We start from the raw sequence: 13,706 nt of genomic DNA on the forward strand, positions 1-13,706 counted from the left end.
AACACCATGAGATATTGAGTAAGACGAGCATCAAGAAAACAGCAAGATTTCTTGTGTATCTAGAGAGAATGTGAAAAATAAATAAATAAATAACTACTAGTTAAATACACAGAAGATGCCAGCTCAATATTTAGAAAACTTCAAAAAGGTTGTTTTTGTCTTTCTCAAAGTTTCTTTAACAGTTATAGAATGATTTAATAAATATCAAAAGATATTATATATCATTAGCTCCAATACACTGACCTCAAAACTTTCAAATGGTGGCAGTAAAGAAATCATTTTGTCTAGTTCACTAAAATGATTGAAGGGCCATTCATGTAACATAGGGTAATATATACCGGTACATGGGTATTCAGAGGCTGGCCCCCCCAAAAAAAAAAAAAAACCCAGTTTAAAATTGCAAAAATTGAACTTAGTAGGGTGGTCCAAAATAAAATGTAGATTTTTAGATTCTCTATGTTTAAACCCTGTATTGCCTTATCTTGCCAAATTATTTGCCAAAGTCCAGCAACCATTGTGACTTTGTTGAAATCACAAAAATGTTCCTGTGCTCTTTAACAACTTGACGTAAGGGTTTCAAAGAATTGCATTGTGCCGGTGGCGACAAAAAACATTGATCTGCTACCATTCATAATCAGCTTGATTAAGGGCATCTGGGAGTGGATTTTAAGGATAATACACAACTCAAAGAACAGACATTTGTGTCCATAAAGAGTGAGAACTTACACACAAAAACTGGTTCTCTAAATATCCAGCTGTTAACAACCACATAAGTTCTTTGCACGAAGTTCAGGATGTGTTAGTTACCATGGGAAGACAGAATTATATTCATCTTCGTTTGAATGACACATGGTGAATGCCACATTTCACAATCTAAAACTCTGATGTCCTTGCCAAATTAAATGGGATGAGAACAATAGAAAAATAGAAAATCTTCAATGCCCTGTCATTGCCTTCCTTACCTGGTGGTGGCAGCCTCTCTCCTTCCAAGGCGAGGGCGGTTGGAGGCGACACAAGTTGCTTAACACCTGGATTGAGGTTGAGCAATGCAAACGGGCAGAGCAATCCCTCCGTGGACAGCATCAGCATCACAGGCACAGGGGGCAAGACCTTTTCATTAGCTATGAAAAGTTAAAGAATGAATAACAACGAGTAAAATACTGTGTCAACTCTAATTCACAAAACGTCCACATTTACTTGTACTTATTTTATACCCAAGTCACATTTAGCAACTTTGCATAGATCAGCTCTCACAACACTCACAGGAGTTTACTCATTAGTATCCACGTTGCACTAACAGTGTCTGATATATAGGACAAACTTTACATTCTGCTCAGCTCTGTGCTTCCTACCAACACAATCTCTACAAAAAAAGTGCTGCACAAAAGGCAGTTTAGTCCAAAGTGGGGACACTTGAGCACAAACTGAGAAACAGGCTTTTCTAACACAATAACCAACAGTGAATAAAACAAATGCATAAGAATAATTTTGTTATAACAAATAATTTGGTACAGAAATACATTTAACTAAAAATGTGTGTGTGACAAATAAAGAATATTGAATCTTTGCATAGAGTCAATAAAATACAGTAAAATGAGAGTTTTGAAGTAAAAGATCTCTTATTGCCCTAAAAACTGTTCCACTTCAAATTTAAAAGAAAAATTAGAAATAGCAATAGGTACCTCACAAATATCTTTTTAGGTTGTTTTACGTTTACATTTCAATGCTGAATTTAAAATGTATTCATCTGAGCATACTTCTTTCAAAGCAGCGCTTTTCAACCTTGGGTTCAAGACTCCATGTGGGTTGGAATTTAAATGGGGTCCCTTGAAATGTCTAGTACTTGATTAAAAAAAAAAAAAAAAAATGATTAAAAATGTATTGTTTACATTTTCTAATGAATAATTTTAAACAAAAAAACACAACACACAATCCTAATCAACTGTATTTATTCTATACTTTGACTTTCTCAAATATAAATCTAGTAAATCTGGCTCCTCTGTATTTGCAACAGAGTATAACAAACATGAATTCTAAAATTTAAAAAAATTACTTTGGGGTCACCAGAAATTTGTGATATCAAAAAGGGGTCATGATCCAAAAAAGGCTGGGAACCACTGTTTTAAAGCATCAGAAAGCAGAACTTATTTAGCTTATTTATTCACCCTAAAAGTCATGCCACATTGAGTGTTTTTTTTCCTCACTAAATCTGTACCAAATAACCTTTACTACCCAGACAGAACCTCTTCAATATTTTGCTTTTGTTTCTCTTTCCACGAATAGACATTTAAATATAAAGTGTGCAAGAAAAACACAAGTTCAAACCAACAAATACAACACAAAAGTGTTCAGTTGTACTTAAGGGTCTATAACTTCTCATAAAACTAAAGTTTGAAAGCCACTGCAGGAGCTGAAAAATTAAAGGTGAAGAGATAGTGAACAGAAAGGATAGACACGTATTAAACCTCATTAGCATTCTGCAACAGATCGTCTGGGCCTTGTTGTTTGTTATGGTTCTCGAGCTTCCTCCGTCTTTTCAACAGAGCGTAATCTTCCACCAATGCAACCTCTTCCTTTACTTTGCAACCTAATGTTGCACTTTTGCTCCACTTGCAGCTTTCGCTCTTGATGGAGTGAATAGAAAACTATGTGTAGACAGCATCAGTGACTGGATAAGCTTAAGGAGACAGGGCCAGTCAAAGCAAAACAGTGATCATTATTCTTAACACATGCTGCTATACAGCACTGCAGTAGATGTTGGCTGCACAAAGAAAAAACCTGGCAAATGCGTGCTTCGTTTGAAACGAGGAATGCTCAAAGAAAAAAAACCCGATGTCAGCTCTCCATCACAAAAAGTCTATTTCGCTCCTAAAACATTGGACAAATAACTGTAAAAAAGACGCTATTTTTTTCATCAAAAGTTGAGGGCGCGGCCAATATTACTGAGTCACCTCAACAGCGGAATGACTGATTAACAGCCACTGAACATCAGAGTGAACTAAACATTCAAAAATTAGCTTTGGATAATGTAGGAAAACATAATAACAGGACGGATGCGTCGAGGTCCTTGTGCAGGACAATGTCCAAGTGGAGGGCAATTGCGTGGGAGCGAGTGACAGCAGAAGTCATACATCCGTTTAATATTTGTTTTTATTTTCTGTGCCTAAAATAAGATTGCTGATAGTTTAAATAAGAAGCAAATGCCAATAATAAATTGAAGTTTCTGGACCGGGGAGCGGTGCTGGCAGACATTTACGGTGGAAAGAGTGCGTGGATTAAAATGTAAGATATATTCGCTAGTTTTTAATAGTAGGAAACAATAAACAGCATAAAGTTGCCATATCACAGGTTTGTTCAGGAGTAGAGCTGAGTAAAAAAAAATCAATTTTATTGGGTAAGCTGCCTCAACTTAAGTCAGAAGTTTGGAACAATCTAATTAATATCCAATCATTCAAAACCTTATTAATCAAAAATCGAATCAATTCAGGAAACTGGCCATGATATCCAGCTCTATTCAGGAGCGATCAGTGCTACGGAAACACACACACACGGAGAGGGAGAGAGAGAGCGCTGCAACACTCTGGATATAGTAAAAAAAAAAAAAAAGTCAGCCAGTTTGTAATAGAAGGAGACACAGCATAAAGTTGCCAAATCACCATGTTGGGTTTGTTTAGAAGGAATCGCATCAGTATTCTGACTCGAAGTCTGGACTCAACGTGATCGTTCCTAGGGCGATAGCGCAAATTAAGAAGCACGGACGGAGGGAGCTGTGTATATCAGTCTGGATCCAGTAGAAAGTGACCACAAAAAGCTGTAAATAAACTGAAATGCAGACGTGGGGCAGTGAGGAGGTAACTTCATGTGGAAATGGAAACCCATCAGTTGAAAACTGACATAAATACATGGAAATCTCCGATAAACTGAACGGGAGCATAGCAGTCCACCTACCTGCCTGTTCTGATTGGACGAGTCGTTTGAAGGGCACCATCATCGGCCAATAGGGTGCGGCCTTTATGTGGATTTTTCTTGGAAAATTGCTAAATTATTGGAATGCGGCCAATATAGCGGTGCGTTTAATAGTCTGGAAAATTCAGTACTTACTAATGAAAATTGACTGCTGGTTGGTGTAGTCTATAGCTACGCCCAGAGGAAAAGTATCATCTTTCGTGTCCGTCACTGGAAGCTCAGCTCGACTGGCGTCTTCCAGAAGCCAAAGCTCCCACATCTGAAATGATCAAGGATGTTTCAAATCAGTGTGCAGACAGATTTAAAGCATATAAACACAGAGCTGTTAGTAATGTATTTTTTAACCTTATGTAGCACCTTAAAAAAATCATGGCCCACTGACAAAAGATGATTTAAAAAAAAGCTTTAAAGACACAGAACTCTAATCTACATGTAAGGGCATTGTACAGTAAACAACTCCATAAAAAGTATTTTCACATTTGTCTTTAGTTGATACCTTATCATCTTGTCTGGCAATGACAGAGACTTCAATGGCAACGGCTGATGCTGCAAACATTAGATCCCTGGAGGAAACAACCAATGAGAGGAAGCTTAACATCAGTTTATCAGAATATTAAATGTCAACGCAAAAATACTGACAAATAAAACAGAAGCCCATTTCATGTAAGTGCACAGGATTTTGGTTGAAAGAACATGTAATATATTTTGAGTATATTTGTGATATATTGTAGTATTCATACCAGTCCTCCACTTGACTCAGGAAGTAGTGGTGTTGTCGCTCCGTGCAGCTGCCATAGACACTTTCACTGAAGTTCACATACTTTGCCTCCACTTTTTCATCCTTTTTCTATATTAAAAGAGGAAGAAATAACATGTTTAGATCAAGTAAATAAAAGACTTCCATTTACTGTATAAATGCTTGTGTGCTTTAATACTGTTATCCAGCATTAAACAAGCCCACTAGAGCATTTCTTTGTTTTGACTTTCTTTATGAGAATTATTCATGAAAACATACGTGTATGTATATGCCAAAACATTTGTAAAAGTTTAATTAAAAAAAAACATGTGCCATTAAATGCTCTATTAACACATATTCCAATTTTACTTAGGAAAAAAATAAAATTAAAAAATCACAACTGAGAAAAATATATTTCAGAGTTAATTGTGATTTTTTTGTATTGTGCAGTGGCAATATGAATTAAATATATAAGCAACTGTTACAGCAGATGTATTGTGCTAAACAACCACAGAGGTTCAGTATTTATTCAAAGTGCTTCTTTTTATATATTGCAATGCAATATTGCATTGTCAAACACGCTGTTAACTTGGGACAGACTGGCTATAAGTCATCTTATATTGCACATACCGGTAAGTCATATTACATTTTACTCAAAATAATGCAACATAGTCATTTGTAAATTAATAGTAGATATTGTATTATATAATGATATTACATAATGTATCGTTTTGTTGACTAATATGAATAAATCATGTTCTCCATCATTACCTTTTACATTTTAATAATTTGTTTCCATTTTTAATGTTTCAAACTAGTATCTGTAAACTATTTTAATTATAATTATAAATACTAGCTTGTTGTTGTGAGGGTTTATTTTCTCATTCAAGTTAGCCAAAAGCTGCACAATGTGGCATTTTTACGTAGCTTGAACATGCTTTCTGTGCCATTAAAGATGGCAACCCCTCAATACTTGAAGTCATGACTCCCTCTTTTTTTTACTTTAGAGATAATAAAAGGATTATTTGGCAAGGTAGGTTATTTTCAAAATACAAATCTTCTGATAATGAGAATTGGAACATTTTAGGTATAATATGTTAAAAGAAAAGACTTTCTGAAAGCAACTAATGTGATGACAAGCCAATCTAGCATGTTGTGTTTAAACAATAAAAGTCTGTTTTTAATCTGTGCTCAGTTAAAAATAACCCATACAACTGAGTATTTACAGGGTCAAAGCACTCGTGTGATTAAACTTAGCGTTCAAGTCTCTAGCATCAATCGTACATATACTGTATTACACTTGATTCTCTCCTCTGTTGTTGTGCTGCTTGTGATATGACTCTTAAAAAGCCAATGATGACTAAAAATGGACTACACATTTTTAGCATACTCACAGGAAGGGAGATCAGTACAAGCTCTGGAGGGGTCTCCAGGGACTCGTCCGCTGCAGCGTATACCACAGCAAACACAAACGTTCTCAGCCACAGGACATCCAGAGCTTAGTGAGAAAGAAACAGTGAGAAAAAGAAATTTTATTATTAAATACAACATATTAACATGTTATTTTTAGTCAAATGTGAGGAACATCTTACCTTTGACAGGTTCCTCATTCGTGTAAAAATGTGGACACTGGATGACTTTCTTTTCCTCTAATGCCTGACGGACACACACTTATCAGCTTGTCCATTCCAATCTTTGCATCTGTGTCATTATTTTTGTTCACTTATATTTACTTACTGGCGTATACTGACTGACTGTAGCGTCCATTTTGCCTGCAGCAACTTGCTTTCCTTTTGGGCTCCAACAAACTGCAAAAAAAAGTACAGCTGAAAAAAAAGAGGCAAAATACAGCTAACATCAAAGTATTTAAGTGACGAGTTTCACTCACTGCAGCTGATACCACTTGCAGCAGGCAGCTCAGCCTGCACTTTGACAGCGTTGACGACATCTAAAATCTTCATACTGCCATCAGACAGACAGATGGCCAACATAGACGCATGGGTAGGGTTCCACTTCAGGTCCTGGACTGAAGTACCGGGGGCTACAGCTGGCTGCAGCAAGGCGAAGGGCAACTTCTGTGGCCTCGTCTGAAAAGGCAAAAGGGTTTTTATTCATCAAGTAGTTCTTACACAAGTCAGAGCAGTCTATTTTTACTCCTGATTTTGGATCCAAGACGTTTTATGCAGTCATAAAAAAACAACTATTTTAAGGAACATCTGTGAGATTCAAATCTAGAAAAACCTTGTTTGAACAAAGCACAGCACAGAACGACATTGCAATTCATATTTACAGTATTAATAAAGCACAGGGTTAGGGTCAATTATATAATTGTAATCACATAATTGATAATTAATTACAATCATTATAATTGTAGTTGAAATATCCGTTTCTGTTGTAATCGTAATTGAATTAAAATAATTGACTTTGTAATTCTGATTGGCAAGAATATTCTATAACAACTGTAATTTACACTTTAATTAAACATAAAAGTGTGGAACCGTGTCACAGATAATATATTGAGCGTATTTTACAGCTGATTTAAGACATGGGTCAAAACTGACCTGCAATTGTAATTGAAAAATCTAATTGATCCAAACCATGATAAAGTAAAATAATTTTTAGGTTATAAGTGAAATGCATTCTGCCACAAATATGGAGGATGCATGTTGCATAACTGTTCAAATGAATTGTAAGCAGCCATATTTGGAAAAGAATGAAATACCTTGTTCATGAAGGAGCGAACGTCGTAAAATGTGATGGACAAACCAGTCTCTTCAGAGGTGCCACAGACTGACAAAGTGAGCTCATCACAGCTTAGAGCCAAGTGATGCAAAGCCAGCTCTACAGTCACCTCAGCCAGTGCTGGAATCCCATTCACTGGAGCAAAAGTTATAAAACACAGCAAGTTGGAAGAAAAAATGTACTGTAATACATAAAGATTAAAGATGCCACTTAATACCTATTTCGTTAGCATTGCCATCAGCTTTGTCCGCCGCCAGAATATCTTGTGTTACGTACACTTTAAATGTTCTGTCAAGGGCCACAAACGTTAAGCCAAATTTGTTGGAGATGGTAACCAGACTGGATCGGTCTTTCGGCAAGTCGTCGGGGGGATCAAAGACTCTGGCTTTCTTCATCTGCCGAAACTGAAAATCCTGGAATAGATATAGAAAACCCAAATGTTCAAAACCAGAGCTGCCAAAGTTAAATAAAATATTCTGTAGGTGAAACCAGAAAAGGTATAGTAGAATGAAAAAAAATTGTCTCTCTCACTAAATTCAATGTCGGACACTGTGCCGTGGGAAATTATTCAATTTCACACAATTTTTGAAAACTTACACTCTGAACATTTAACAAAATAACAAAATGCAATTATAATTTTTTTATTTATAATTACAAATTTATATATTATATAAATATAATAAAAACTTATTAAAAAGTACATTATAAAACACAAAAAATATTTAACAAAATAAAGTTCAATTGTAGTGCTAATAATTTTTCATGTTTAGCTTTATTATTTGTATTCAAAACACTTTAATAAGAAAGACTGCATATTGTTAATTACAATACATTTGAAAAACGTAAATATTAAAAAAAAACATTCCCACCCACCCACCCCAAATCATAATAGATTTATTTGCAATTATTTATTTGATTCCTATTAAAAACACCTATAAGAATGACTGCATATTGTTAATTGCACTTTTTATTAGAAAGAAGAAATTAAACTTTGTGTTTATTTGATTCCTATTCAAGACACTTTGATAACAATGACTAGGAGTGTGACAATATCTCGATACGGCGATATAGCGCAATATTTTTCCGCACGATCAATTATCGATATGCTCCCGCTAAGTATCGATTTTATTTTATTTTTTCTCAAAACCTTTTCTGCTTTTTCACTAAAATGTGCAGGTAAGTCTTCACAGAAATTTTGTCAATCTTTGTTGAAGGAACCAATATATTGTTTACTGGAACATTGCACTATACTGGTGTCACTGGTAAGAAATACCCTATTTTTTGTTTACAGAAAGCACGACTGGAGATACTTATTCGTTTACATTGGTATGTTGACACTTATGTACAGAAATGTTGCACTAAAATAGTGTCACTGTTCATAGGACACTTTTTCAATTTATTGTCTTTCAGAGATGTAAAATAAAAATTGTATTTTTTCACTTAATCTTTTTTTCTTGTTACGTCATAGATTATCGTAGATTGATTTCTGATCAATATATGGATAATCGCAGTATCGTCATATCGTGAGATAATCGTTATCGTGAGCTTTGTATCGTATCGTGAGGTACCCACCCCTAACAATGACTGTATATTGTTAATATTGGCTACAAAGTTTCATTTATTAACATTTTTCGGTTGGTGGTGTGCCTTAGGATTTTTTGTCAATCAAAAGATGTACCTTGGCTCAAAAAAGGAACTAGGAAATGGAATGTAATTGAATTGTGTGTTGCTGCTGTGCTAATTGGAAATGTAATGCAGTTGTTTTAATTTTTGTCCAAGAGCTAATTTAAATGCTTGCTTTGACCACCTGCAAAATGATTAAAAACATTTGCCATTACACTGTCTTGCAACATATTGTGCGGCAATAGAAAGCTTGTTTATATTATTAATGTTGTAATGATCGGTCTAACTTATTTACGTTTAAACCCATTCTGCTAAAAACGTACCCCAACAAAGAATACGAATTGAATAAAACAACAAAACAACGGATAACATAAAGAGTGCACAACACACAGTCGGTTTCTGAAAACAGAATATCTAGTAAATTCAAAACAAGCTCGAGGAGCACAAGCTAATGCTACAATGCTAGCAGGGTAAATGTCAAACGATAACAATGAAAAAGTTTTTGCACCAGTCTCCTGTGCTACTTGTTCCGAATGCGACCTCCTTTAAACCTTGGTGTTGTTAAAATAAATATGAACTGACTAATTTAATGAATACTGGGCAATTTCCGTAAAGTAAACACTATGCTAGTAGTATGCTATGCTAACCCTAGCGGTTGACGGTGACTAAACGCATGCTAAGATGCTAAGCTGTCAGAAGACGCTGGAAGTAGCAGAGCTCACCTTCATTTCCCTTTCAGGAGGGGAATCCATATCGTCACTCATTTTGAGTGATTTTAAGGCTGTGGTGGAGGTTTTTTTTACTCTCCAGAGAATGTTAGAGGGAGAGTTTACATGAGAAACGCCGGGACGTTGAGCACGCAGCGCGAAGTTCGTCCAGATCCAAAAACCAGGATGACTAATTGATAGCGGAGCACCAAGAGAGCGTGTTAGAAATCGAGCACAGAACTACTCAAAAGTCCGATTAAGTGCGCAAGAAATACCCGGATGTACACTATGGCCGTGTTGTGCTCTTCTTCTCTACACACAAACATATTTTCATACTTTAAAACACCTATCATATAAAACTGCTTATGCATTTCTACTGTTTGCTATAGTGATGGATAGGACAGGTGCACAGAAAATGTACAGTGTGTCAGGAGTCTGGATTTCTTTATTAGTGAATGCATTCAGTGTGTTGTGGATGGAAATGAGTCTGTATTAATCTATGACAGTGTGTATGGTTTGGAGACAGTAGGTGTGATTCAGAGAAAGGGGATTTCTGACCTAAAAAAAATACGATTAATGTTACTTTATTGTCATATAAGTACATACATAAGATTATTTCTTTGCATTCAACCCATCTTTGAGAAGTGGCCTTAACCCCAAATGAAGAGCATTTGGGGTTAAATCAGTGGTTTTCAACCTTGGGGTCGTGACCCCACGTGGGGTCGCCTGAAATGTCTAGAAATTGATTTATTATCTTTTTCAAATTAAAACACAATCTTAAAAAAAAACCTGTATATCTTACTTTCACTTTGTCAAATCTAAATCAGTGCAGTATAAAAACATCTGAGCTGGCACAATTTATCAAAAGTTTAAAGCTTTGAAAATTCACAATAAATCAACCATATGTGCGACAGATTTGCAACTTTCTCCAAAACGTACCCTCGATACTGAAGACGCCTTTGTACATTTACACCTGTTGGAAATTATAAAGTCCATCTTTTTTTCTTTTACAAAAACTGTAAAACTTATTAGACCCATCTCCTCCCACAAAAATGATCCACACCGATTTTTGATTTATCAGCCTACAGTGCATCAAAATGTTAAAACAATATTGTAAACATTATACAACATACTTGCAAATTCTTGCTAAATAAATTGTCAATGTTCATAAAAAACAAAACAAAAAATCCAAAACATTTTTACAGTCATGTAGTAGTTGATGTTCGGAAAATAACCGGATTTTTGCTCAAAAACTGATTCTTTTTTTTTTTTACAGCATTTTGAATTTCACTCATATATAAACAATCAGAGTCAATGCAAAATGGCATTTTTAGACATTAGTTTTTCTGCTTATTGGGCCAATAAATCATTGTTAAAAACAAACCAACATCTCCATGCTGTCTAGATCCAATATGTGCATTTTTGGATTTTTTTTCTCCTCATATAATCATTTGAAATCTTCCTTTACATGCTAACAGCTCCTTGTTTTGGCTAAAGTTGCCTGGAAAGAAATCAGACTGTTTCTTATATTATTGAGGAAGATTAATGAAAAATACAGACAAAAGCTGACTTTAGAAATTCAATCCAAAACAAAAGACGGAAGAGGAAAGAGGTGAGGTGAAGTATAGACTTTTATTAGAAAGCAGACTTTTCTGTATTGCATTTAAAGAAATCAGGTACGGTTGGGCTACACAACCTAAAACTTGGTGATGCCAACACCATGATGGGAATGAAAGGTAGATTCATTTGCAACATCAAAAGTGGCAACTTGCGTTTCTGTTATTTATAGTATTGATGCTTGAGACAAAAAACAGAAAAAACAAAAAGGCATGAACATCCATCTTAACAGTTCTCATTTGAAACATAAAGCAGTATCAACACTGAAATTGTCTTGAGGCCTGTTTAGAGTGAGGACCATCACCACCATCAAAGTGCGCAGCTGCAATGGTCATGTCCTCATTCGTTGTGTGTTTTTTTTGTTTTTTTTTTGCAGTTTTAGTCCGTCAGGAGGAGGTTTCAAAAGTCAAGCTCAAACTTTTCGGATCAAATCCAGCCCATGCTTCCCTGGAGCATGACACGCCATCATGATTTCATAGATCAACACAGGACAATTCTGTGCACACAGCACCAAAGACACACACTTATCACTGAAAAAAAGTTAGAACATCACATCTTCTCGTTCTGGAAAAGTCACGCTGGCGTGGACCAAAGCGAGGAGCAAGGAGAAAGACAAAAGCAAACATCACAGCGAAGTTGTGTCCAATCTCCCAAAGTGCACATTGGGTCTCTTCCCCTGATTGTCAGCGCTCGGAATACATGGCTTTTATTTACCATTCCTTTGCCTCAGTCAGTCGTTCCTTTTCCCCTCCTTTCAGTTTAATGTCTTAGTTGTTCTAAAGTGCTGGCATTATGTTCAAAGACAATCATATACAAATTTTTTAGTGCTATCTTTTTTTTTGAGTCTGCTGAAGGGTTTAAATGCACTCTCAGCTGGGTAGTAACTAAGTCTAAGTATTCAACATATTAGCACTAAATTGCTATTTTGATGTATAAGAGATTAAACTTTATGCAGTCGTCAGTGAAAGATAAGGGCATGTATAGTGGAAATACAAGCCCCTCTCACTGCAGGTTTTCTGGTTTGGCTTACACGCAGTGATGGTTATTCAGCATATTATACAAGATGCATAAAAAATCAGAGGTCTCAGCAGGTTTCTGAAGGGCATGCATTTTTATGTCTCGTTGCATATAAACGTATTGTTTCCACGATATTAAAGCGCTGGAAGGAACAAACACTGCTGTTCCTGTTTATTTACAGTAATGGTGGACGGACAGAGTGTTGTGGTTGAATAATGGTGGTCGTATAATGGGAGGAGCAACTGTTTACCACATTCCTTTTGTTTCTATTTTACACCACAATGTGATATTTTTTGACAAAACTGTTGAAACAAAAGCATGTTAAAATACTCTACTTTTAGTCACCTCACATATAGAGCTCAGGTCTCGACATTCTTTGAGAACGATTGTAGTGCAAAAAGGAATTGATCTTTACCCTGCACAAGAATTAAAAAGAAAATAATAATAAATGGCAATTTGTATTTGGGCCATGGACATAAAAATACAAGTTTAAGCTGCTGTTAAAGAAGGAAGACAGTGGAAAAAGCCTTATACCGCAAAATGTGATTTTACACATTTTATTATCGAGAGTTTTTTGAAGTTGATGATTAAACTTCCTCTGGAGAATATAACCTTTTTTTTTTGTCAGCTTCTGTAATTTCAGGGCACACAATAGATTCAATCATTTTTCTCTGAATTTAAAGGCGACTTCTGACACCCACACATTCACAGTCTAAGGCACTGCTCAGCATGCTTAACACGACTTTGACTAATCTCATATTGGCCTTTCCTTTATTATTGCCTGCTTTATACATTAATCCAATCAGATTTCTAATTGAACCATAAACAAAGAAAAAAAAAAAAAAACAGAGCAATTTGGAAAAAGCAATGGAAGACCATTTAAAGCTTTAAGTTCAACTGTCACCACGTCTTCTTTTTCTGCCAAATTTTAAAGCTTGCCCATGAGAATAAATGACTATAGGGGGTAAGAGTGGTGACATGTTTACATTCGTTGATTCACAGCCAAATTTTATCCAAAGCAGATCACAATTATGCCAAAAATAAATAAATAAAAAAGACACAGATTTACATAATGTACTTTCATCACCAAGTCGAAGGGGAAAAAAACAGTTTTTCTTGTGCAGGGTCATCATAAAGTCTGATCAGCATTGACAGAATGATCTGATCTAAGATTTCAACTGGACAGCATTTCTTTACCTTAAAATATATATATATTTAAATTATCTTTACAAAATACGTTGAGGGCTGTTTAAGTTTAATAAGTCATCTTTTTCTGTTTACGTAAAATTAACCAACTT

The 13,706-nt window shown here is 35.5% G+C and overlaps 1 protein-coding gene across 5 annotated transcripts in view; it reads right to left on the bottom strand.

Moving 5' to 3' along the window:
- nup214 (nucleoporin 214) overlaps positions 1 to 9,965 on the bottom strand; it is a 34,044-nt gene extending 24,079 nt beyond the window's left edge. For all 5 annotated transcript variants that reach the window (XM_028462851.1, XM_028462849.1, XM_028462850.1 and 2 more), the window contains exons 1-11: positions 9,790 to 9,965; positions 7,662 to 7,857; positions 7,425 to 7,579; positions 6,591 to 6,789; positions 6,440 to 6,510; positions 6,295 to 6,358; positions 6,097 to 6,200; positions 4,707 to 4,813; positions 4,463 to 4,529; positions 4,102 to 4,225; positions 963 to 1,121 (exon numbers count right to left, since the gene is read on the bottom strand). In XM_028462851.1, coding sequence (XP_028318652.1) covers positions 963 to 1,121; positions 4,102 to 4,225; positions 4,463 to 4,529; positions 4,707 to 4,813; positions 6,097 to 6,200; positions 6,295 to 6,358; positions 6,440 to 6,510; positions 6,591 to 6,789; positions 7,425 to 7,579; positions 7,662 to 7,857; positions 9,790 to 9,831 — 1,288 coding nt within the window. In that variant the 5' untranslated portion in view covers positions 9,832 to 9,965. The remainder of the gene's footprint in view (positions 1 to 962; positions 1,122 to 4,101; positions 4,226 to 4,462; positions 4,530 to 4,706; positions 4,814 to 6,096; positions 6,201 to 6,294; positions 6,359 to 6,439; positions 6,511 to 6,590; positions 6,790 to 7,424; positions 7,580 to 7,661; positions 7,858 to 9,789) is intronic.
- Between the last annotated feature and the right edge of the window lie 3,741 nt (positions 9,966 to 13,706).

Source organism: Gouania willdenowi, chromosome 12 (assembly GCF_900634775.1).
Source record: "Gouania willdenowi chromosome 12, fGouWil2.1, whole genome shotgun sequence".
NCBI lineage: Eukaryota > Metazoa > Chordata > Actinopteri > Blenniiformes > Gobiesocidae > Gouania > Gouania willdenowi.